At 38.6% G+C, this 26,171-nt stretch overlaps 1 protein-coding gene across 12 annotated transcripts in view; it reads right to left on the reverse strand.

Moving 5' to 3' along the window:
- TCF4 (transcription factor 4) overlaps window positions 1–25,609 on the reverse strand; it is a 344,588-nt gene extending 318,979 nt beyond the window's left edge. For 8 of the 12 annotated variants that reach the window (XM_074355223.1, XM_074355219.1, XM_074355216.1 and 5 more), the window contains exons 1-3: window positions 23,853–24,011; window positions 22,866–22,957; window positions 21,166–21,238 (exon numbers count right to left, since the gene is read on the reverse strand). In XM_074355223.1, coding sequence (XP_074211324.1) covers window positions 21,166–21,238; window positions 22,866–22,937 — 145 coding nt within the window. In that variant the 5' untranslated portion in view covers window positions 22,938–22,957; window positions 23,853–24,011. Of the gene's footprint in view, window positions 1–21,165; window positions 21,239–22,865; window positions 22,958–23,852; window positions 24,012–24,292; window positions 24,425–25,106 lie in introns of those variants that run through there. The other 4 variants (XM_045521494.2, XM_010961328.3, XM_045521501.2 and 1 more) reach the window with 4 other exon arrangements.
- Between the last annotated feature and the right edge of the window lie 562 nt (window positions 25,610–26,171).

A 26,171-nucleotide genomic window follows, 5' to 3' on the forward strand; every position in this document is an offset into this window, starting at 1 on the left:
CCAGATGACACGGCAGTCTTGATGAACTTTCTCCTGCATTTACCTCTGCCCCGACGATTCTGATCTCCTAGTGGTCCCTATACATACACGCTTCCAAAGGAGAGCTGCTCATACGGTAGGATAACATTTGACGTAGATGCTCATCTCCCACAGTGTGAGCTCCTTGAGATCAAGAACTATGTTATCTATCACCATTTTTAGCATCTCAAGCATTCAACACAGTCCTTCACATACAGTAAGGGGTCAATAAATTTGCTAAATGAATCGATAAATCAAAGTATAAACAAAATACTGCAAAAAAAAAAAAAAAAAAGACAGAAGGTACAGTGGGACACAAAATTCACAAGAAATGATCTTCGCCCATAATCATGTTCAAAGCTAATACTTATTTCTTTCTACATTCTATTTAGATGCATCCTATTTTCAAAGAACCTAATCTACTCTCACAAAATTCTTTCAAATAATGGCTTTCATGGGGACAACTTCCTTCTTTTAGCTTGTGTTTGAGGTTTTAAATAGTTTGTTCTGTTTATAAAAGTAATACAAGCCCACTATGATGTATCATTATGCATATGCAATACATAGAAATGTACAGAAAACATACATCGCCCAGACAAGATGATGTATCACTGTCTCATTTTTCAAATGATCAGACTCACTCTTTGAGACTGAAAGTGAGCTGTCCAGGATCACAGGGGAAAAAAAATGGAGAAGGTGGGAGTAGAAGCCCATCCTTTCTGACACAAAGTTCTTAAGTACCTGTCTCTAGACTGAGACCCTGTCAGTATCCAGTTGCTGCCTGTTTTTGTAAATAAAGTTTTATTGGAATGCAGTCATGCTCTTTGGTCTGTTATCTGCAGCTTCTTTCATGCTAAGACAGCAGAATTCAGCGCTCGCAGCAGAGGGTGCAGGGGGTACCTGGCATACAAAGCTGATACTTTTTAGCTGGCTCCTTACTGGACAAATTTGTGGACCTCTGCTCCAGGCTAATGTCATTCTAGTTTCAGAAACATGTGTTTATTCTCAAGGTCTAAAGGATGATTTCTTCTTTTAAGGAAAATTGCTTTTTTAGGTGCTACACATGTAAGAGGTAAAACGGTAAAATCCATAACGTAAGGGACTGAATATTAGTATGAGCTTTTTTTTTTTTCAATTTTAGCTTTAAAAAAATCAGAACATCAAAATATATATTTGAACCAAAATGCCCTGCCAAAACCCAGAATATTTAGCAAAGGAGGCTAGAGCCACACACAGCAGCAGGGAAGCCCTGGACAGAGAATTTAGTGCTTGTACAGCGTCCCCCACATCCCCTCTTTGCTCTCGCCAAGGACACTCTCCTTGGCCCAAAGAATCCAACTGACCCAATAATGCTTGCTAAATTTCAGATCCACCTGCTTGATTTTTGCCGTAGCCACTAACTGAACATTTATCTAGTTAATACTTTTCTTCACAAAGAATTAACTTAAAAAAAAAAAAAAAACCTTAGGCTTCTCCTAAGAATAATATCTATAAAATCCAGGCCTAGTTGTGCATTTTTTTTCTAAAAAAACATACTCAAAAATAAATACATATCAATAAATAGCCAGCCAACCAGACAGAAGACAGGCAGACACAACTACTGAAACTCAAAGTTTGTATGTTTCCTCCTTCTCCAGCTAATAAAAAAATACTCAACAATTCAATATTCCATTATGTCACTTCTCAGAGAACTCACTTATTGCTCTTTGTTTAATTTGTATCATCTGTTACCTCAAAGACTTCAAAGAGATATTCTGGGGAATAAAAGAGTTAGTGAATAGAAAGCTTGATCCATAATGAAATGTCAAAAACATCAAGCCCCCTCCTGAACGTGCTGTACATGTTATATGAGGTGATACATGTGTAAGAACTCCATGACCCCTATTCATGACAGCAATTAGTTAAGAGTTTGCCCAGGGAAGTAATAAGGCAGAAGATACAGAGTGAGCTCTCCTCTTGGAATTCCAACACCTCGACTAAGCCACAGCATTGTCTCTCATTGCTTCTGCAGCCTTGGACAACTCAGGGGGTCCTCTGAGTCACAGTTTCTTTTTCAGCGATTTGGGGATGACCATATTTCAGGGCTTTACGTAAGATAATGACATAAGAGTGCCTGGCGTATGGTACTCAGTGAGTGTGAGTTCTCCTATCCCTGATCTGGGCTGCTATTTTATCTGGTAATAAAATTTACATGCAAAATACATGTGAAAATGCAAAAAAAAAAAAAAAAGTAGTATGATCATGAGAAATTTATGTGACTTTGAAAACCCGATAAATGCAGACAAAAGGAAAGTTTAGCTGTTTCCAGTGACAACACTATGACTAAAATTAAAATAAGCATAATCTCATAGAAGTACCATTCCTCTTAATCAGTGGGTTCAAATTAAAATATACATATATGTTTCCTGAAACATTTATTAAACAAATCTGGTATTTACTGAATCAAAAGAAGTTTTCATTTAGATTAGCAGATCAAAAAAGCCTCTCTGAGAAAACGGCATTTCAGATGAAATCTGCATGGAGTCAGCCAGGCAAAGAGTGATGGGAAAGGTGTTCCAGAGCATGTGCAAAGGCCCTGAATCAAGGAAAAGTTTGGCAAACTCCAAGACCTAAAGAAGAACAACATAGCTTGAGTACAGACAGCAATAGGAGACAGGGTCCAAGTGAGGTTGTACCGGTACCTCTGGGACATGTTAAAGAGTACAGAAGTTACTCTATAACCCTGAAAGAGTTTATAACAGTGAAAAACAATGAAGTTGGGAGATTAAATGCTATGTTTGACTTTTCCTAAAAACTCACTCTGGGTGCTCTGGAGTATAGATTCAACAAGGAAGAAGTGGACACACAGAGGAGTTAGGAAACCACTAGGGGAGACCAGATAAGGAATGATGGTGCCTTCATTTCAACTGGTAAAAGTGGGGGTAGAAACCAAAACTCCATGATGATTAGATGGGGAGAAAGTAACAGCAAGGAGAGAGCCAGTGTCCAGATCTTGGTTTATTCAACTAGGCACATGGTAGTGCCATTCCTAAGATGCAGAATCGTAGGAGAGGTACATGTTAAGGGCAGAAGAGGAAATCAAACACAATAAACAGCTGACTCTACAAACTGACATGAAAGGTACAAATGATACTGGAGTGATATACAAGAGAGCTGATACCTTAGAACCAGACAAGATGACTTAAGAAGAACATATACATGAGAATAAAAGTAAACATATACTGACTGCCTACTATATCCTGGACACGGGTCAAGTGCATGGCAAGTATTATCTTACTAAACTCTCCGAACAACCCTGTTTCTACCCATTTAAATAAGAAAACAAGATCATATTGCTAGTAAATGGATGACAACCAACCCAATCTGATTCCAAACTGAGGCACTGTACCCGACCGCCTCTCAGCAGAATAAAAAGAAGGCCCAGGTAAGATCCTTGAGGGACTCAATCTATAGTTCAGGCCAAAGGACAGCCAGCAAAAGAGAGTCAGACTGAAAAACAACAATAACAACACACATGGAGAATGTGGTATACACAAGCCAGATGCATAGAATTTCCAATAAGAATAAATGAACATTTTCTCAAAAGTTGCTAAGTCAGAAAATACTATTGCTAATACCAAAATGAGAAAGGAAAGTCATGGCAAAAGACATGCCTAGAAGGGGATGACAATTAGATGGACAGCCAACTTCTTCTCATAAGCCACAGTGGAATTCAGCACACAATAGAATAAAACCATCTGAGTCATGAAGAAAAAAAAATCAATATCTACCTGGAATTTCACGCCCTGCAAAATTATCTTTCAAGAACAAGTATGTAAGGAACAGTACTCCATGGTGCTGAAATTGTTTCAAAGGATTAAGCTTTTGACTTTGTCAGGTAACTATGCATAGTTAAATCTAAATGGTAATGACTGAAAGAACGGAAATAAATTCCAAACAATGGGAGAGTAAAATGAACTAAAAACCAAACAAAACCTTATCTAATTTCTTTAAAGGAATGAGAGAAAAAAGGAGTGTGTAAGAGGCAATGCAAACAGAAATTAAGAATTCAGATGACAGTAATGACAGAGGTACCACATTGCACAATTCCAAGAGGCACATTCATAGTCTGGTCCGTGTAAGTGGCCGAAAGCAAAGTACAAAAAAGTGTAAATGGACTGAAATAATTTGATATCTGATTGGATTTAAATTAAAATCCAGCTGTAGCTGTCATACCTAAAACACATCAACACAGATTGAAAATAAAAGCTCAAAAAATAAATACACGAGACAAATATCAGTCAAACCGCAAGTGGGGTAACTATACTCACAGCAAGTGAAACAGGCTTTAAGATACAACCGAAGAGAGAGGATGACCACATACAAAGGGAATAAAGAGGTTAATTAACTAGGAACCCCCAGTCATTCTAAACTCGAACACATGTAATTAGACGATTTCAGCACATATAAAGTCAAAACAAAAACACAGGGAGAAATGTGCAAAGTGATCATGATAGAGGACTATTTCAATCCACTTCTCTCAGTGACAAAATGTCAGGCGGACAAAAAACATTGGTTAAGGTGTACATGATTTTAAGGGACAATTAATAAGCTTAAATTTCTGGACACATATATCCTTCCACTCAATAATAAGAGAATACACAGTCTTGCTGAGCACACAATGGAGCATTGAGGAAAACTGATTAATTAAAACTGACAATAAAGCAAGTCTCATAAGAACCAAAGAACTGTGGTCACACAGAACAGTTCTCTGAGAACAATTAAATTACATTAGAAGTCAATAATAAAAAGATAAATAACACATTCACTTGGTAGAATTTCCAAGGCATCCATAAATACTGCAAGGGCCAAAGAAGAAAATCATTATGAAAAATTTTAAACACTTACAAACAGAACATCATAAACATGTGACATAGTAAAACGTGTGGAGTACAGTCACAGAAAAACTTACAGGGCATTTCATAGCCTAAAGTTCTTACATTAAAAAAAAAAACGAGCTCAGTGTCCAACTTAATAAGTCAGAAAAAAATCAGAATAAACTCAAAACAAATAGAAAGCTGGCAATAATAAAGATTAGAAATTAATGAAGTAGGGGGAAAAAACACAAAAAATGATCCACAAGGCCAAAAGTTGATTCTTTTCGTAAAAACTAATACATGAGAAAAACTTCTAGTGATCTTGATCAAGGAAAACACAAATAAAATCAGAAATGAAAAATGAGACAATTATAGAATAAGCAGAGATTAGAAAGCTGGTGAGAGAATACTGTGAACAATCTTATAGCAATTAATTTTAAAATGCACACGAAATGGGAAAATATTATATACGTTATATATAACTTTATTCATATACAGAATTTTAAAACTATCTGAAAAAGAAAGCAAAATTCTCATTCTCAATACTTTATTTAAAAATTGTATCAGTGGTTTAAAATCATCTCATACCAGGCTCAGATAGTTACACAGAAAAGTTTCCCCTAATTTTAAGGAACAGATTATTTGAGACTTATACACACTCTTCCAGAGATGACAGAGTGGAAATAATCTTTTTCTCATTTTACAGGTCAGTGTAACCTTGAAGTCAAAACCAGATAAAGACAGTAAGAGAAAAAAATATTATATATCAATCTTAGTTATAAATATAGATGCAAAATGCTAAAGAAAATATTAGAAAACTGAATCCAGGACATTACTTTTAAAAGAGTAATAAAAACACATCAGTCACATTAATCAATCCCCAAAACCCAAGGGAAGTTTACCAAAGGGAAAAGTGTAAGTGGCACTCACAACTTAACAGATTAAAGAAGATTTTAAAAAATCATAATTTAAATATATGTAGAAAAAATTTGGTAAGACTCAATACCACTCACAATAAAACTTTTAGCAAAATATATATAAGAAGAAAACTTCTAAATGAAATATCTACCATCATAATGTCAACAGTGAACATCAGGGGGAACGGGTGTGCTGAGCATACGCGGAGTCCTGGGTTCAATCCCCAGCATCTCCACTAAAATAAATAAATAAACAAAAACCTAATTACCTCTCTCCCCCCAAAATTTTTTTTTAATTTTTAATTAAAAAAAAAAAAAGAGTATCGGGAAAAGACAATGATACCCATTATCGCTGTTTCTATTCAAGAAAGTACGTGAGGTCCTAGATAGCAAACACAAGGAAAAAAAAAAAATCCAAGCTTAGTGGTTTAAAAGTATACCAATAGAACTGTCATTATTCACACATAAGAAAAGCCTAAAGAAGACAATTTTAGAATTGATAAGAAAATTTAGCAACATGGCTGAATATAAAATCAATATACAAAAATCAACTGCATTTATACATATCAGGAACAATGTGAATATTTAACTTAAAATACCATTATCAATAGTAACAAAAAGGTACCTAAGAATAAATCATCTAAAGATATGCACAATCTCATGGAAAAAATATATAAAACTTTATTTTGCGATATCAAAGAAGACCTAAAGAACTGGAGAGATACATGAGTGGAGATAATCATTATTAAAATATATTCATTTTCCCCAAGTTGATCATTAGATTCCATGCAACTTCAATAAAATCCCTAAAAGGTTTATGAAAGACCTTGGCAAACTTATTTTAAAATTCCTCCAGAAGAACACAGGACCCCGAATAGCTAAAAAGAAAATGTGTACACATGGTACAGGAGAACGAAGAAGAAGGGGCTTACTTACCAGATACCAAAATGTACTATAAAACTTCCTATAATACAGTGCTGCAGCAAGGGTAGACACACTCACAGATTAGAAAAAAGAATTCAGAAATAAAGACCCTTACAAATATAGAAACTTACAGTATTGCAGAAATAGCACTGTGGATGCCTACAGAAAGGAAGGCCTTTTCCATAAATGATTCTAGAGCAAATGTATATCAAGATATTCCTGCAAATGTGGGGTTGAACCCCTACTTCTCACTCCACAAAACCAGTCCCACCTGTATTAAACCCTTACATGTGGATGTCAAAGCTATAAAATCCTTTTCAGAAGAAACATGTAAGAGAGTAGTACCTTTATGACTTTGAGGTAGAGATGGATTTTTCCAGCCATGACACAAAACATGAAAGGGGTAAAGGAGGAAAAAATGACTACATTAAATGTAAGGCCTTCTGTTCATCAAAAGATACCACAAGGAGGGTAAAAAGACAGGTCATAAAATAAGGGAAAGTATTTGTAACATGGATGACTGAGGAAATTTTTATCCACAAATATATCAAGAACACCTACAAATCAATATGAAAAAACCCAAAGACAACAGAAAACTGAGGAGGGGAGACTCCACTGAACAAACAAGAAAGATAAATAAATACCTATAAAGATGTTTAGCCTCATTGATTGTCAGGGAAATGCAAGTTAAGACCACAGTGAGACACATTTTTATCTTACACCCACTAGACTGATACAAATTAAGAAATTTGAGAACACTGAAGATGGCCATTATGCATCAACAGTAATCTTTTCTGCTGTGGGTGGGAGTGCAAGTTGGTAACAAACTTTGGAAAACAATTTGGCACTATCTTTTCATTTTGAATATTCGCATAACTCTCCAACCAAGCAATTTGACTCAGAGAGATCTACCCTACAGATATCAAAAGAGATGATCAAGAGTGCACTGAGCAGTGTTTAGGAAAGTGTGCAGTCTCAAAAAATGGGAGTCAATCCAAAGGTTCATCAAATAGAAAATGCATAAATAAACTGAGGCATATTCACCAGCAGTGAAAATGAACTAATGCCACATATAACAACATGGACAAATCTTAAACACGTAATACAAGTATAGAAGACAGTGTAAGAACAATACCATGTTTATAATTCTCCATCAAGTAAAGCCAAACTATACATTGTTTAGGAATACATATATATATGTCTTAAAACTACTTTGACAGAAGGAAATATCTACCTGTAGCAGGGAAGATGGGGGAAAGTGGACAAGGAAGGAGCCCACAAGGTTCTGATGCTGGTTTAGTTCTGAAAGTGAGTGATGGGTCTTCCAAGTGTCGCTCCATCACTTAGCTTCATAATTCACATACGCTACATGTATTATTTTCTAGAGGTCAAGCATCACAAGATAAAATATGTTTTGGAATATTTGGTTGGGATTAGACTTATAAAAAGTACATGGAAGGAAGCGGCCAGTGTAGACAACCATCAACAAAACTCTTCCTATGAAAGAGGGCAAGACAGAGGACTGGTCCCGTGGGGAGTGTGAATGGGAGGGAGTTTTTGTTTGGTTTGTTATGCTTTTGTTTTGTTTCTAATTATGAAGTATTTCGAGCATAGAGTTGTCCACCGTGACATTCTGCCATTATTTTTCCCTTTCCAAAAATATTAAGCACTGGAGGTAACTGTGGAAGCACTCTGCATGTCCTCCCGTCCCCCCAAAGGAAAGTAATCGTATTTCCTTTTATTTTTTTTTTAAACTGGGAGTTACGAATGCATGCCTAGATGCCGAAGGAATTCTCCAGGAGGCAGGAACAACATGTGAAGGCTGTCCATTTACATCAGCATTACACTAACTAACTCACCAGCACAAGGCACATGTTTTCAGGAGTTTTACACTCAGTGCAGAAGGTTCTGGGCCTCCCTCCTTTCAGCACCCTTCTGATGACGCACACACAGAGCTCTTCGGTCACAGGGCCAAGAACTCCTAATGGGCATGGATATCAGGACCCAGCCCACACCCACAGCATCCCCCAGCCGAGATGGAAAAAAAGAGAGAGGAGGGCAAAAAATTATCATTTCTTCAACTTGAGTAGCAAATACACTGCAAGAATGGTGATATTTTTCCTAACTAAAATGGACTAACAAATGTATTGGGCTGAGGAGTGACACCCAAGAGTAAATGATCAGATTGGTGAGAAAATGGAGGCAGATGGGCAGAGAAGGAGGCGGATGGTCAGAGTGAAAAGTGAAACAGGGCGGAGGGCTGTTCGCTGGGATGTGTCAAAACAGAAAGTTTCGTTTTGTTGCTAATCAAAACTTAACAGAGCATTTTCCCCCATGGGCACCTCAAACAAAACACAGCCAAGTAAACAGTGTTTCCATCTCAGACCAAATATCTCATAATCACACCACCCTCCTAAAGTTCACCAAAGATGATTGGCAGCATCTGGGGGGGGGGGGTGCTGATACCTGACTACAGGTGTGCAATGGTCTCAATTCAACAGGTTTAACTGAACCATCAGACTGTTCACTAGTCATTAGAACGTAAGCTAGAGGAAGCCTAAACAGGGCAGAATCACTGAAGATCATTAAATAAAAAAGAAGACTCTCTTCTGCCTCTCTCTCCCACTCCCACCTCCCTACCCTCTCAGGACAGAATTGCAAAATCAATCTACCACCCTCCCCAGAAAATAAAACACATTCTGTGATGCCTGGTTGCTAAAAAGGCAGTCAACAGCACATGGTAGCCGAACTAGGTCTCGCAGTGACTGTTAGCAGGTACGAAGTATAGTAGATTTTCAAGTATTAAAATTGAAGAAAGTTTCACACACACACACACACACACACACATTTAGATGCCCATTGTGAATGTTCCCCACTGGGCTAAAGTTACAGTTTTCCAGTAAGGTCTACAGCCAAGTCTGCATCCTCACCGCCCACCCTGGAGGCCCAGCAATACCATCTCTCACCTGGATTTCTGCAAAAGCCTGACAACTGGTGCGGGCCACCCACACCGACCACCCTTGTTGTGTGTGTGCTCCAGGCTGCAGCCCGAGGGTCCCCACGCACAAACCCGATGGAAGGAAACTGCAAGGACTTCCTATCTCCCAGCCTAGTGTGATGTGGCTCCGACACCCACCCCCAGCCTCAGTCCCAACCCTGCTCTAGCCCCACCCCAGCGGCCACGCCCTGCTGGTCCCCAGCCCACTTCCCCCATCTTCTTCCCCCTCGGCCTCCGACCTCAGTCCAGGTGGGCCAGCTTCAGGGAGGCATCTCCTGACTGCTCGGCGTGGTCAGATACCCTATTGCAAACTCATCTAATGCCTCATATGTCTCAAAGGCAGAAGTTGACGTTCATTTCTTTGGTTGGTTATTTAGCACATGTCTGTCTCCCACATTTAGTCAACACAGAACTATATCTGTCCTGCTCATCATTTTATTTCTGCCACCCAGCACAGTACCTGCCACATGGTAGACCCTTAGTAAATAATTATTTAGTGTTAAAAGTCAATGAAAAACTTCCTGCATGTACATTTGAAATAAATCTTAAAAATATTCAAGTGTGGGAATAAAAATAAATAAATAAGCATGTGTATTTAGTGTCCTTGCAGTAAATGAGCACTACCTACAAATACGACATTTTAATTTCTGCCCAGGAAAAAAAAAAACATACGGGACATCACTGTCACTGCCTCCCAAAAAGTCTTTGGGCCTCACTTAAAGAGTACGTTCATAACAATACTCTTCAAGGTCCAAATTCCATAATCATTCAAGTCCATTCTCCCTCCTTTAGACTCATATAAAAGTATACAGGTACACAGGATTTCTGTTTCATTGAAAAATGTCAAGTCTATTCTTAGGTATATTTGAAAGTATCTTTTGAAGACATCTACTTCCACACTGTGACATCACCTATTTTAAAAGCACTCTCTTAAAAAATCATTGTAGCACTTTTACCCAAGGACAGCAGTATCATGATTCAATTGTCATGATGGCATCAAGATTTTTTCTTCTTTCTATCACCATAGTGTAACTTGGATCTTGGCTCTCAGAAAAACATTTACTAAATGAATGAATGAATGAACAAGTGAGTAAATGAAAATTAGTAATTCTTAATAATTCTATTATTTTCCCAGTGAAATATATTCACACTAAAAAAAAAAACCATTATGTGCATTCATCCCTTTCACTTCTCTGAAGCTTTCAACATTCTTTTAAACAACCAAGCCTTCAACAGTAATGGAATTTTTTTTAAGCAAAATTAATTGCTGAAAGTAATTATGGAATATTTCTCACCTTATCCAATTCTACCAAAATGACTAGGGACTAAAGTGTAGAATTCCTTCAGAACCAGGGAATGTACACTGCAAATGTACACCCATGTAAAACAGAAATTGTTCTATGTGGGCTGAAAAGATAAACTGCAGAAAAATCAGGGGTTAACAATATCAAAGGAAAATTAGATGTCAAAAGAAAATTAACCATGCGGCTAAAAGAAACTAAGTGAAGAAACACAGTGCCCACAAGAGAACAGAAAAGTAATTCAAATGGTTTGGGACACCAGTGAGTAGACAATGAAGTTCAGAGAGGAACAGGGCAGGGTGGAGGGGTGGGGTATGGCTCAGTGGTAGAGCACATGCTTAGCATGCATGAGGTCCTGGGTTCAATCCCCAGGACTTCCATCAAATAAATATATAAACCTCATACCTCCCCCACCACCAACAACAACAAAAAAGAATCTGGAAAGAGAAAAATGTTGGGTTAAACTCATACTATATTGGGGAACGGAGTATATAGCTCAGTAGTAGAGCACATGCTTAGCACGCATGAGGTCAGGTTCAATCCCCCGACTGCCATTCAGAAATGAATAAATAAACCTAATTACCTCCCCCCTCCAAAACAAGAAGGCACACAACAAAGAACGATCATTTGACCAAGGACTGAAACTGGTATTGTTTGGCTTTTTCAAAACTGCAAAATTGGGTTACGTATGAAATTGTATATTCAACCTTCTTGTTTGTTTGGTTTTTATTTATTTTATTTATTTTGGGGGTGAGGTAATTAGGTTTATTTATTTACTTATTTTTAGATGAGTTTTAAGTTGTAGGTAGGTTTGCAAAACATTTTCAGTATGAATCCCTTACTTTTGAAAGTGAAGAAAAAGTTTTGAGAATACATAGGTCCAAAACTGACATTTTTTTTTTTAATGGGTAAACGGGTCTAAAATATTCTTTGTCATAAAAGTCTTGTTTATATCCTATAACAAGCACAATCATTCATTAATACAATCTTCCTAAGCCAGTGTCAACTAGAACATGAATTGGTGGCTTCTTGTGGAAACGTGGAAGCACGCGCTATACTGAAATACTTGAAGGTCACCGAGAGAAAGAAATCTTAATCTCAACTAATCAATACTTAAGGAGAGGATAGTATTTACGTATTTTTCCTATGTGTGATGTAATTATGATACATTTTATTCAAAGGTATACCTGGCCACTCCATGTTTTTACAAATGTCAGATAGGTTTGGGCTCCAATCACAATATCTTTGAGAACGTTTTGTAAATGCATTTCCAAATGTATTGCAGGGCAGTGATAACTATCACATTTCCCTGTCAGCTTCTGAACCAAGGGATGTGGCACCAGGGATGGTGATGGCAGTGATAATAATAATAAAACCATAACGATGGTTTTTTGCAATTAGAAAATATTTTTTATTTATTTTGAAACTGGAGAGTTTCAAAGTATTTTTTTTTTCAGTTTTAAGATACAGGCTTTGAGATGCTATCACTTTGTCAATACGAAAGAGCTATTTAACAGCAAACATTGCAACAGAATCTAGATTTCCAAAATTCAATTAAATAAATCATTTTCTCCCAAGTAGCTCTCACTTTGACTCAAGAAAATTTCCATGGCTGAATGATACAACAGGAAGAGCTTGGAACTGGAAACATAAAAACCTTGATTTCTGCCTGACACTACCATTAAAAACATGCATTTGGAGAAGGAACTGGATTATCATCTCTAGCTGAAATTCCAAAATCAGAAAAGGGGAATAAAAAGCTTCCAAGATAGGAATGCCTACCTGGAAGTCACTGAGGTGCCCAGACCAGAGCTGACTCCACTGCCAACAGACGAGGAATTCGCCCTCTTTATCCCACCCTTGTTAATAGCTTTCCTCTGTGCCTGGCTCACAGAGATCTTGACATAAAATGCTCAGTCCCAAAGCCCCCATGTCAAAATCCTACTCCTCTTTCAAGAATCAGAATCGATTTGTCCACAAAATCTTTATTATTCATTTCCCCCAGCAAGAAGTAAGTTTTGCTTTACCTAAACTCCCTCAGTGTTAATGACACTTGTCTGTGGGGCACTGAGTATTAATTACATGTGTACTTTTCTGTTCTTTCCAATCAGAGTATATGCCCTCTCAGGGCCAGACCTTTCTCCCACAAAGAGCTCTGTGTCCTGTAATGGCTAACACAGGGGAATATGAGCATAGCATGTACTATATAGAGTACATGAACCATCGATAAGAACGATGAGGAGTAGATAAAAAATAACTCACTAGACGGATACAATGTCCTGTCTCCACCGCCTAAATATTCAAACCCCAGGGGCTGAAATGAAGCTCTGCTACCAGTCTCCAGATAATGATAAATAAATAGACCGTCCTAAACCATTCATTATCAATTTTTACTCAATCTTAAGTGGATATAAAAGTAATTACTGATAAGGTATGCAAATTTGCATGTTTTTCACATCCTCATCTTCAGCATTTACACAACAGGAAAACTGGAGTAGCCAGAGCTATCATTTCAACATCATCCTTCACAGAAGCTAGGTCTTTCCCTAGTTTAACAGTCCTCCAAATGCCTTGTATTTAAGTCTTGGCTTGAGAGATTTGAGATTTAAAACCTTCCATTTGGATGCCTCACAATTCAGCTAAGTACCGCAAAAGGGAATGTTTAAATTAATGGAAGATTAAAGCAAGGAAGAACATTCTAAAAGGTATTCCGTAATGGAGCTTTGTCACCACCTTCTCCATTTTATTGGGAAAACAGTCTTTTCCCAGGGGGCTGAAATTTTATACGTCAACCATCAGTCTAGTTTAACTATTCGAACTTAAAAATGTCAGAGGGGAAAAAAAAGTTTGTAATGGAAACGCTGACATGCCATGAAGTAGAGGCACAGGCAGGTGCTCCTGTAACCCAGGGTCATAATTCAATCAAGCTGTATTTTGACGTCATCTGTTACAGAAAAAAGCCGAATGGTTTATGAACAGCACCAGAACCCCCGAGATTAAATTACAGCTCTGATATTTAATCATGGGTCTTACTTTGTTATTTTTAATAACACAATACATTTTAACAGTTATTCGTCAACTGCCTTAGCCAAATTAGAGCACGTGATGACAAGTGGGCTGGATTACGATGTCCATCTCCCATAATCTGAACTTTTATTACATTTTTCAGAAATGGTAGATGATACAAATTTTCTTCCTCTTAAGAAACATACAGTTGGTACCAACGGATTGAGTCCAAATCTTAATTAAAAGCAGCATGGGGTCCCTGACCAGCCGGGTCAGGACATCTGTATTTGTGTCCCATTATAGCCAGTAACCAACTGTATGATTTGGGCAAAAGACATTGAACCGTCCCAAACCTTGGCTTTTTATCCCAAAGGTAACAGAACATCTCTAAAGTCTCCTGGTAAATCTAAATTTCTATAAATCATTTACTTGAAAAACAGTATTGTGTAGTTTCTTTGGGATTCCCTGAGGATCTAAGTGCAAACATTTTTAGCTGAAAAGCGGATGAACTTTTAATTTAATGAAAATCACTCCCATCAAAGAAGCACTTGTAAGCTAAAAATTTTAGGGGCACTATCAGCACCAACAAATGAAATAGGGTCTTTAAAAAGTAACGTACAAATACTGCTGAACATGTGAAGGGTTGTTTGCAAAACAAATCAATACAGGCACATCCAACAATGGATTTCAGTTAATAAACTACATATAGTAATTACCACCAATGGCAGTCTAGAAAGTCATTCATTAAATGTTAATTGTCACACAAAAGTACAAAAGCATCCATTTGAACAATCGAGTGGCTGCACCTTTAAATAAAACACTTTCTTACAGCCCTGAAATTCATCCACATAAACTGATTCTAAACACACCTGGCTATTTGATATGCTGATTAACTGGGCCTTTATTTATTGTTGAAATGAAAATAAATATGACAACCTTTTTCAATCCTTTTGCTATTCCTTTGAGCCTGACATAAATATATATATACATTACTTATAAAAAGTGTTAACCAATCTTCTCTAAAGATTAAATTGCTATTTCTCTTACGGCTCTCATAAGCATTAAGAGACGTATGGTTCACAAGTACCCACCTAAAACTCATGTGCATACCTTATTGCTGAGTGTGAGTGGGCTCACAGAGTTAGAAAATAGATGCCCCATGTTTAAGCTTATAAACTTGGTGGTCAGTTCTGAAAACTTTATTCAGAGGAGTAAGAAGCCAGCAACAAAATTAACCTAAAAAAACCAAAAACCTATAATGTGCTTTACTTTCCTTTCTCCAAATCTTAGCACCATCCAATTAACTTGGAAGAACACCTGGTCATTAAAAAAATAGCTCATAAAATATGAAAACCAAGGAAGGAGGGGTTTTTTTTTGGTTTCAGCCTAGCTTTGTTTTGATGCTCTGTCTGTGCAAGATCTGACTTACCCAACATATAGATATAAATTCTAAAGGTTTGGCCAAGAACATTTTGGTTCAAGACTTGTAAGCTGAAGAACATTTCAAAACACACTATGTTCCTTATTAGACAACTTAAGATCTGCTATCTTGGCTTATGGGAACAGATCTAAACAGCATCATAATACTAAACGTTGAAAATCACAGGCCTGGGGCCACCAGGACTCAACTCTCTGCCTTGGACCAGGTTGCAAACTTCCAATATAAAATGCAGTTTACCATTAGGAGTAAATGTTTGATCTGTAAAGCTTACAAAATTACTTTGTTTATCATAGCAGATGAAAGCAAAAAGGAATAATTTTAAGCTCAAAACAAAACTGTTTATATGACAGTCTTTACTGCTCCATGATTCTGAGCATTTAAGACAGATTCGAGCAATTAACAGCATAAACTTTCATTACATAGTTCTATTATATATGTTTATGTGACTTAGCTGTTCATCTGTTATTTAAGTGATCTCCTCATTACAATAGTAGGGTAAAGATAATTTGCTGACGCTGTCAAAAATGTTAAGCATTTCAGGCTCAACAGATCTTGGATCCCTATGCTTGTTTAAAGCATTTTATTTACTTAAGTCAGTGTCAAAAAGAGTACTGCTTCTTCCCTCTGAATTTAGAAAATGTAACATTTTTAAGCACATGTCTGGTAATAGACATATGAAAACTACAAAACTGCTTATATTAGGGATACAGATAGAATTTAGGATTATTGTTCTTGAATATCAAGTTTCAAAGATCTAACAAGAAACTGCAAAATTTTGTTACAATTAAAGAAAGGAAATCTTTTTTATTTTTTATATTTTTTAGATAATAACAGAGCAAGCTTTGTTACCTCAACTTCTGGTTTGATCAGGCACAAAAAAATAAGAAAAAAATTTTCACTGGGACCCAGACTGTCACTTTATAACAGAACCAAAACACGACTTTGAAAATGTCCAATTATATTTTCCTTGTATATAAACATAATAATAATATGAGATATTAAGTCACAGTGAAATCGAACATAAACTAGAAGGCTAGCTTATTTGGATAATAAAGCAGGAAAAATAAGGGACATGGTTTATATCATTACCTTAAATACGTTTTTAAAAAATGTTTATCTAAAGACCAGGAATAGTATTGCACACAAACCTCAATAATATATTCTTATGCCTATATGATCTTGGAAAAAAAGGTGTATCTGACTGTCTCTGTGTGTGTGTGTGTGTGTGTGTGTGTGTGTGTGCGCGCGCGCGCGCACGTGTGCGTGTGTGAAAAGGACATGGAGCTAGGCAGACCTGAGTTTAAAACCTAATCATTACTGGCTGCCTTGAGAGTAAGTGGTTTACCATCTCTGAATCTCAGTTTCCTCATCTTTGAATTGAGCATGGTAATCTTGGCATCTCATTGGGCTCCAGGGAGGATTTAAAAAAATACGACAAACATAAAGTGCATGGCACAGCAAGAAGCACTTTAATTTTGCCAATGGCCTGCCCATCCACTCTCTATTATTCGATCTAACAACTTGCAAATAGTCACACGTGAGATCAGGCAAAAGAGAATGATCAATAATCCAAAATGCAGCTCTAAACCTTAAAAAGCATTCGAAGAACACACGCACATTTACAAGTATTTGTACGCAGAAAGATCAGCACACAAATCCTGATACACTATTATGCAATACAAATTACAGGAAAACATAGTAGTGAAACCAATGTTATTCCAATAAAGGATTTGCAGGGCCACAGAGAATCAGCAAATCAAAACTTGTTTTTTAGAATAGCAAATAAGGCAGAGTTTGGAAACTCTTAACGTGGGCCTCTTAACTTGAAGGCACTAGGCTGTATATTTATAAGGGGTTCCTATCCCAAAATTCTATGATTCTAACATAATGCCACTTCCTTTCTTTTTAACCTGTTTAATTACTGTGCTTTTTACAAAAAGCCACACAAGCATTATGAATTGTACTATAATAGTAAGGCCGTTTTAAAACACACACACACACACACACACACACACACACACACACAATTAAACAACTCTACTCCACAAATATCTTTGGGGGACACCAATTTTTTTTCACATCACAACCATGAACTCAAACTGGTATGGCTGGAAATTAATTCAGGATGCTGACCATTTGAATTTTCTCTAGGATACAAAACTACCCGTTAGAGTGGATCGATTTTTCTTTTTCCTCTCTGAATTTACTAAACTGATGTGTCATTTGGGTGTCATATGGATATAAGTTAACTAATTGTGTGAACGCGGAGAAATGTTTTTTCTCCTCCAAAAATCACCATGACAGGGATGTGATGTGTTTTACTGCTGCTCCTAATTGTTAAAACACCCATTCATTTGGCAATCTTTAACAAAGGCTGAACACCTAAGTAAAACTAAACAGTTACAGGGAAAAAGGCTCAACTTTTAAACTAGGGAAGAAAGATGTACTATCCGTCACAGACTAACTGTAAATACATGTAACAGATGTGACCAGGGCTGTTCTCGAGTGTAGATAATTTTAGAGGCTCAACTTTAAAACTACTTTTTGAAAGATGCCAAAGCTAGTATGTTTATCTTTGGCTCATAAAAGACTCAAAGGTAACCAAATAAACTGTATTTTTGTTATATTAGAAAATTAAACCCCTGTTCGTCAATAAATTATAGACTCTAGGTGCCTTTCTTTTTTCGTTTGGTAACTTTGCCATCCTACTTTTTAATGAGAATAATTTTCCAATCATCCAGGCATGTGGATGCTTTTAGCTTGTTTTAAGATCAATGATATAATGGATATTAAATCCCTTTATATAAGTCACCCTATAGGTTTCAACTATCCCTTAAAAATAATTCCAGAGCCCACCAGTTCTCCCTGTTAAGGTCATCCAAGCTCTGAACTATCATGGCTGAATTGTTTTAGTGCTCTCTGCTGAACACCTGCAAACATCAAACAAAAACTGCTGGTCCTTTCCTGGGTTGACAAAAGCCTTTCATGTGAAAAATGCTCCCTGGGAATGTCAGGCTGTAGCTCAGGTTACATTCCATTCTCCGTAGCAGCCTCACCATTTCTTAAGGTGGTAGGGAAAAGCATGTTTGTGAAATGAAAGATTAAAGGGAATACGGCTACACTTTATTTTCACTCTCACATTGCAAATCACGATGGAGCATCCTATATTAATGCAATCACAAGCTACCAGGAACTTTAAGCATGAAACATTACCATGCCTCTCACTTTGAAAAACTAGAGCTGGTTTTTCCAATATGAACAGTTCATTTGCACTGTGGCTTTTTCCTGGACCCAAGTTTCAAAGCTACCCTTGAAAGTGACATGCAAGCACCCTCAATACAATGGAAAGTAACCTGAAGTACATTTAGAAAATTATTTCTCTGTCCAAAGTCTCCTGGTTCATCCTTCCTGCTAAGGGGCAAAATGCAGTTTTCCTCATTTTTTTTATTTGTTATTCCTTAAAAAGGGATTTATCTTTGTTATTGAGTGGAAACAAAGCCATTTACTGTCTCAGACAGATGAGAAAAATCAACACTCCAATCTGTACCATATATATTATAGTCCCCATTATACTGCATTGGATGAACACCCTGCATTTTCAATCCAGCAGCCAGAACAAAATAGCCACTACACTTTTTACCTTTACAAGTAAACATGTGGGCCTGAAAATTACACCTCTGGTACAATGTCACGTAAAGTTCAACACCTTAAAAATAATCACAGCATATTCATTAGAAATATCACATGTCTCACTAAGGATGAAGTCTGTCTAGGTTTATGTAGATAGATATATTGTCTTAAAGAACTGTGTAAGTTGCAGTATATGATCACTTATCAAAATGCATTAATACATATTCATATTTATCCAGCCCAAACTCTATAAACACTTAAACATCATAGCAAGGACTTCACTTAAATGTGAACTTAAAAAAGACCAGATGCACAGTTGTCTTTCCAAATGTACACAATTTCATGCTTCTAAATCACCTTACTTTATTAAACCATATCTAAACTGACACACTTGAATTATTCCAAATGTGTCAGTTATTATACAGTGCAAAAGAGTATTTTTGCGCTGACTCTGAAAGCAGTCTCTCTCTGTGCCTTTCTGACATAATCTACTTTTAGATTTCAACTGAATACACATTTTCATAAGTAAAATCAAAAAGAAAATTACTGTCAGAGATAAAGTTGGTACCTATTTTGATACTGTCTAACATGAAAAATTAATTTGCCTACAAGACACACTTGTCCTCATCTTCACTTCAAAGCTGTGTAAAGAACACAATACAGAAATTTGAAAGATGCAATACGAATATAACAACAACAACAACAAAATTTAAGTCCCAAATGAAAAATGTAACAGGGTCCAGACAGTAAAACACGAACATACGGTCAACAGCCCTTTTAATCAAAGTGGACCCAAAAACATAAAAGATAAAATATAACTCTAGGAGTCATCATGTATTTTATAAATCAAGTTTTAGAAGCAAAAATTCCCTTAGACTTATGGGGGCCAACAAAAGGAAAAGTAACTTATTTGGAAACGAGCAACTTTTAAAAGCCACTAATTTTGTGAAAGCATGCCAATTACACAAATCACAAAGATGAACAGATTTCTTTCATTGCTATAGCATCAAACGAGTATTAAGAGATGTGAAATTATATTCAGTAGCTAACAGACAATTCCACTGGTATCTCACAGCTCAACGATGTCAAGTTTACCAGTCTGGCTTAAGAACAGTACTCTGTCTAATGTACTGTTATGTACCACTGCCAGGACTCCTCAAATACTACAGCTGTTTAACAAGCATAAACGGATTTAAGCCTTGAACGTAAAGGACAGCAGACAACAATGTCTGCCTCCTTCTGATATGAAATTCACTGGACAAAAAAAAAAATTTAAATGAATATCATTATTTTCAGTTTTTACTTTTAATAGCAGACTTTCAGAGAATCCCCTATTAAAACTCCTTCTTAGTTCCCAGATAATCATTGCACACACAGATTCCTTTGTGAATAGCGCTAACGTCTTTTTGAAGCATCATCCAAAGATCTTTCATTTATAAAATGTGAAAGTCCTTCCAAATTTGCAACTTGAAATATAGCAAAAATTCCTTGCATAAGTAGATACTTAGGGGAATAAAAACAGCCAAAGCATCAAAAAGGGTATTTTAAATATAAATGAATTCACATTTAGCTCTCAGATTAGCAAATCTCTCTATTTACAGCTATGGTTTACTACGCAGCATTCATCTGCAAAATTAAGTGCTCATTTCTTTAAAAGGGTTAATTATACATAGTACCCAATAAAACTGATATTATTTACAAGAGATTTTCCCTTTTCATGAAAGTTAGATTTTTCCCCCTATTTTCAAATAGGAAACATTAATTTATTCCCCCATGTTAACGCTGCCTTATCTTCACATGTTTGATTACAACTGTATTAGAAAATTGCTTTTAAATTAAGTGATGGAATTCTGAGACAGTTTCCTTGATTAGAAAAAAAAAACCTACTTTTAATTTTGCAAAAGATAATGGTTTTGCCTAACTTATACCACTAATGGATAATGAAATAACCGTACCATTACAGGCTAAAATTTCAATGACTTTTTCAGAACACTTCAACAGAGCCAAAAATATACCATGAGTGAATAAACAGCTAAGAACATTTAACTGCACACTAAGAAAAGAATTTACATACTTGAGCCAGTAAAATGTCCACTCGCCAGAGAAGTTGGTCCATTTTTCCCACTGCTCACAGGAGGTGAAAACATCTAAAAGAAACAAAGAAATATTACTGTTGAAAAGAAGACACGTGTGCCATCAGAGTTCATCAAAGATCTTTCATACTCTCACTATATAATATACAGTTTATGCTAAGGGTTCATTTTAGTAAAAATACATCACCATTCAACTTAAAACTAAAACAGGCACAGCATTACCAATCATCCCCCTTCCCCATTACCACTCTGTTCTTTCTTTTTCCTCGGGTTCATTAGATCGCCAGAACTAGGCAGTACTACATTTTAAACCAACACAGTCCTCATAATGTTAACAAGATTCAGTTTGGAGGGCAGCAAGCTCTCTAGAAAACGCTAGTTTTACAAAGGAGAAGAAAAAAGTTGTTTGTTTCATATTGAAAACCTTGGCCATCAATGTGGCAACGTCCATTTCCATCCCGTATAGGATTTGCCTGTCATATGTGAACCCAAATAAAAATAAAAGTGCCACCTGCACTAAATTCTCATTTCGTCTCTAACATGAGAGCAATTTGAAGCAAGACTCTCCCTCTCTCTCTCTGTCTCTCTCTCTCTCTCTCTCTCACTCTCACTCTCTCTCTTTCACTCCCTCTCTCTCCAGCATTTATTTCGACCCTAATTGGTTTCCCTCTTCTTCCACGTATCTAGTGGATAATGCGCACCTTCCCTGAGTCAGAGCCTGCAAAAAGCAAAGGAACGAATGGAGAAAGTGCAGCAAGCAGAAAGGGGGCCACAAAGCTGCCTAGGGCTATGTTTCCTGGCAAAACTTCCGAAAGCCATTTCTCCAAAAGGTCTGGAGGAGCAGCAGCAGCAGCAAACAGCAGCAGTAGCAGCAGCAACACGAAAGAGCCCCACTTAAAAGGCGGTTTGGATTTTATTTGTGTGTTTTGTGGATTATTTTTATTTTGCTTTGCAAATGCATCTTACACCAAACTCATCTGGCATTAAAGATGAATTAATTCCCCTGACGTGTCTGGGACTTGGTGTGGGGAAGGGAAGCAAAGGGGTGGAGGAGGACCACGTTCAGCCGTAAAACTCCACAAGTGTGCAAGTTCTGCTCTGTGCTGATCTCACGACTGTGAAATTTACAGACAGTCCAAAGGGTTCTAAAGAATGGATACTCAGCACGCACACGCGAGTTTTCAGAATCCCAGGGAAAGACAGAAGCTGGAGGACCACACGTCCTACTAATCCAAAGCACCATCAGTTTAAAACTTTAAGAGACAACTGGAGTCTCCTATTTTCTCCTTTCCATTTTCAGAAAATAAATAAGTAGCACACGAAGTATTAGTACTGTCGGCATTCGGATAAGGCCAAGTTTTAGGGGTGGTTTGCAGTTTTAGGGGTGTCTTTTTCCTCTCCATTGGGGTGAGACTCCATTATTGGAAGGGGGGGTTCGGTAAGTAGGGAATTCAAGGGAAGTAATTAGACTGGAAAAAAAAAAGCCTGAATCGTCCATCACACCCAAAAACTGTAGTTAAAAACTTATCAAAAAGACCTTCATGTTTACCAAGGATTCAGCCAATTAAAAATTATTCCTGTCCTTTAGATAAGTACTGGTTTCTAGTTCAAGTGTTTGGGTTTTTCGGTTTTGTTTTGTTTTGTTTCACAGCTGTTGTTAGTTTCCACCGTTCTTTCTTACCGCACTGAAATCCAGTAAATCACTCAGCTCTTTGTCCGTCCCTAAGGCAGCCATTCGCTGTTGGTGATGCATTTTAGCAAAATCACACAAACCTAGAAACATGGAAATAACCGCAATCAGAAAATCCAGTCCCAATCCTTGGAGAAAACACAATCGGATTTTTGGAGACTGGGGGGTTGGGGGTGGGGATGTGGGGGCGGGTGGGATTAAGGTGGAAAGGAGGGAGGGATTGGAGAGTTTGGTTTTTTTGTTTTTTTTTTTTAAAGATGGAATAGGCAGCAATAGCAAAAAAAAAAAAAAAAGCGATATTGATACTGTATTTCCAAAGAGATGATCAAAACTGGTAACATCCACTATAAAACCAAATTCGAGAAGGAAAAAAAAAGCCGCTCTTCAGCGCATCATTTTATGCAACAGGAGGTAGAGCGAGAAATGAATGGATCACAGAGAAAAGAGAAACTACTCAACGATCCGGTCTCAACTTTCCCCCCACCCTCCACCCCACCCCACCCCCACACACACTCGCACACACGCACACACGCGCGCACACACACATACACACACCACTCCCCTCTGCGTTTCAAAGTCGCTATAAAGAAATTAAAGATGAGCGTCTCCGGAGTGAAAACACGTCCAAAGGGGGAGGGGTGACAGGGTCGGCGAAAGAGGGGGGGAGCAGAGTGGAGGGTCGGGTCCTGTAATTGTCCAGCACCCTAATTTGTGAAAGAAAGGGTTGTAAAAATTAAAGTCAGGCCCTTGGCAAAGTCATCCGTCCCTCCAAGTGGCATTGCCGGGGAGGGGGGGCTGGGGGTAGCGATGAGGGGGAGGGAAGAGGCGCGGGAGGGGAAGGGGTGTCTCCAGTGGGAGCGCCGGGAGCCGGGAGCCCGCGGCACGGGAGGCGCGGAGCCGCGTGCGGGGCCGCCGAGCCCGAGCCCCGCGCCGCCCGGCGCGCCAGCCCCGCCGAGCCCCGCCGGCGCCGGTACCTACCGCCCGCGCGCGAGAAGGGGCTCTCCGTGCACCGCCGGCGCCGAGGCGGCGTTCATGTCTAACCACTGCCTCCACCACCACCACCTCCTCCGCCTGCGCCCGCGCCCGCTCCGCTCTTCCCCGCCGCCGCCGCCGCCGCCGCCGCCGCCGCCGCCACTACAGATCCGCAGACACACAGCCAAGATCCCTGACTCTTAACACCAACTCTCTTCTCCGGGGAGGGGAGGGGACGAGGGAAGGGGGGAGGGGGAAACACGCCGAGGCGCACGGAATTGCAAGTTCAGCAAAGAAATGGGTGGGGGGGCTCCGGCGGGGAGACGCGGCTCGCTCGGGTCGGGCTGGCTGGGATGCACCCCCACACCCCCCCGAGGAAAAAAATCTCAACACCTCCCCCGCCTCGCAAAAAAAAAAAAAAATACAAACGAAAATTCATCGAGCACCTCATTTTTCCCTCAGATCGTCAGTTACAATCTGAAGCCTGAACAGTTCAGTTTTTGCCCGTTTCATCCATCGGAGGCACTTTGAAATTTATTCGAGTTTACATCCCCTCACTTCTTTCTTTCTCTGACTCTCATTCCCTCTCACTCACACATCCACACACGGCAAAGCAAGTTTATACTAGGCTGCAAATACACGTGATGCAAAAAGACTTTGCCAAGAGGAACAATATTTTTCTTTTCCATATATAAACCAAGCCACATTTTGCTGGGGAGATTTTCATGTCGGTAGTTCTGCGTTGGGGGCGAAACCTAAATTACATACTTTTTCCCCCTCCCTTTTAAGTCGCAGAATAGTATAGCTGCGAACTTCGACAAAAAAAAAAAAAGCAATTTTTGAGGGTGGATGTTGTTTTGTTTTTACACTTGAGTTCCTAGGCACGCTAAGTCCCGTTCGCCAGCACTTTAAGTTTTTAATTCAACATTTACCATTACAGGCCCTGCATGCTCTTAAAACATACTTTTTCACATCACTTTTTAGGATAAAAATTAAGCTACATAATTCTATCGTTTCGCAGTAACAAGCGTGCTTTATCCAGTATATGCAACATACGCTATTTTAACTTGTGTTAAAATACACACTCTCGAAACCCTGTTATTACTAGCGAGTACATACACAAAATGCATGCACACACTTTTTCCCATTGGCAATTATTTAATAGGTTGTTCCTTTTGTTTTAATAAAACATTGGGATCGACATTTTAAAAAATTAAATTCAATTACAAACAGTACTCTGACAGCAAATTGTAACGTTACCTTAAATGGCCACAAATATGCTCAAAATATTCCAAGGAAAGTGACTTTAAAAAGAGAGACAAAAATCTTCTGCAAGTACTTAGTATCTCACATGTGTATCCCCCAAAAAAGTATTTTAACTGGTACTCAGTTCTGCTCCAGGGATATCCACAGAATACAAGATTATGCACCTGGCTCTGGTTTTTGCATTTTCCACCATAAAACTGCAACAAAATTCCCTCCCCCAAAAAAGAAATCATTAAAAAAAAAATCCAACAACTTTTTCTTATTGTTTATAAAAAAAAAAATCAATACACGATAGTTATAATTTTTCCTCAAACAAGTCTCGCTGGTGGGTTTTTTTTCTTCTCCTCTTATAAAGTCTTAAACTTGTTCCAAGTTTAGAGGTGTCTCATCATCATCATCCTCCTCATCATCATCACCATTGACTCCCCCGTGGAGTCACATTGATAATAATAGGTTTCCCTGAAAGATACATTGTAATCCATTCACATCCGGGCACTGCGGGCTTATAAAGAGAAGGCGCTGCGGCCGTGGCTGCTCCTCCAGACAATGACTGGGGAGGGGCGGGGCGGGAGCAGGCGACCATAGAGTAGTAAACAGAGCGCCTAGAGAGGCGACCAAGATGGCGGCGCGTGCGGGCCACGCCTCCTCCGGGACTGGCGAGTGGAGGCCGGAGGCCGGTGGTGGGGTTCGGGCGGGCGTCGCGCGTGGCGCCGAACTGCAAGGGCTCCCGAGGCTGGGGCCTTTCGCAGGCTCCGTGTTCCTGCGCATTTCTTCTTGATCCGGATCCTTGCCCTCCGATGTTCTTTGACTCAAAAGTGTAGTTTCTAAAGAAATTAAGAAATTAAACTCCATGCACTTGCGCAGAGGAGTCAGATCCCCTGAGGGAGGCCCGGGAGAGGCCACGCCGGCCTCCCCGTCGGAAAGCCCGAGCCCTGTTCTCCCGCACCGTGGAGCCGGTCCTCTTAGCCTGGCTTGGGCGGCGTGGAAAGAGGCCGCTGAACCGAGGTGCAGCGCCTGGGCTTCAAGAGGGATGTGGGTCCTCTCCTCCACCACCCCCAC

This window comes from Camelus bactrianus, chromosome 30, assembly GCF_048773025.1.
Source record: "Camelus bactrianus isolate YW-2024 breed Bactrian camel chromosome 30, ASM4877302v1, whole genome shotgun sequence".
NCBI lineage: Eukaryota > Metazoa > Chordata > Mammalia > Artiodactyla > Camelidae > Camelus > Camelus bactrianus.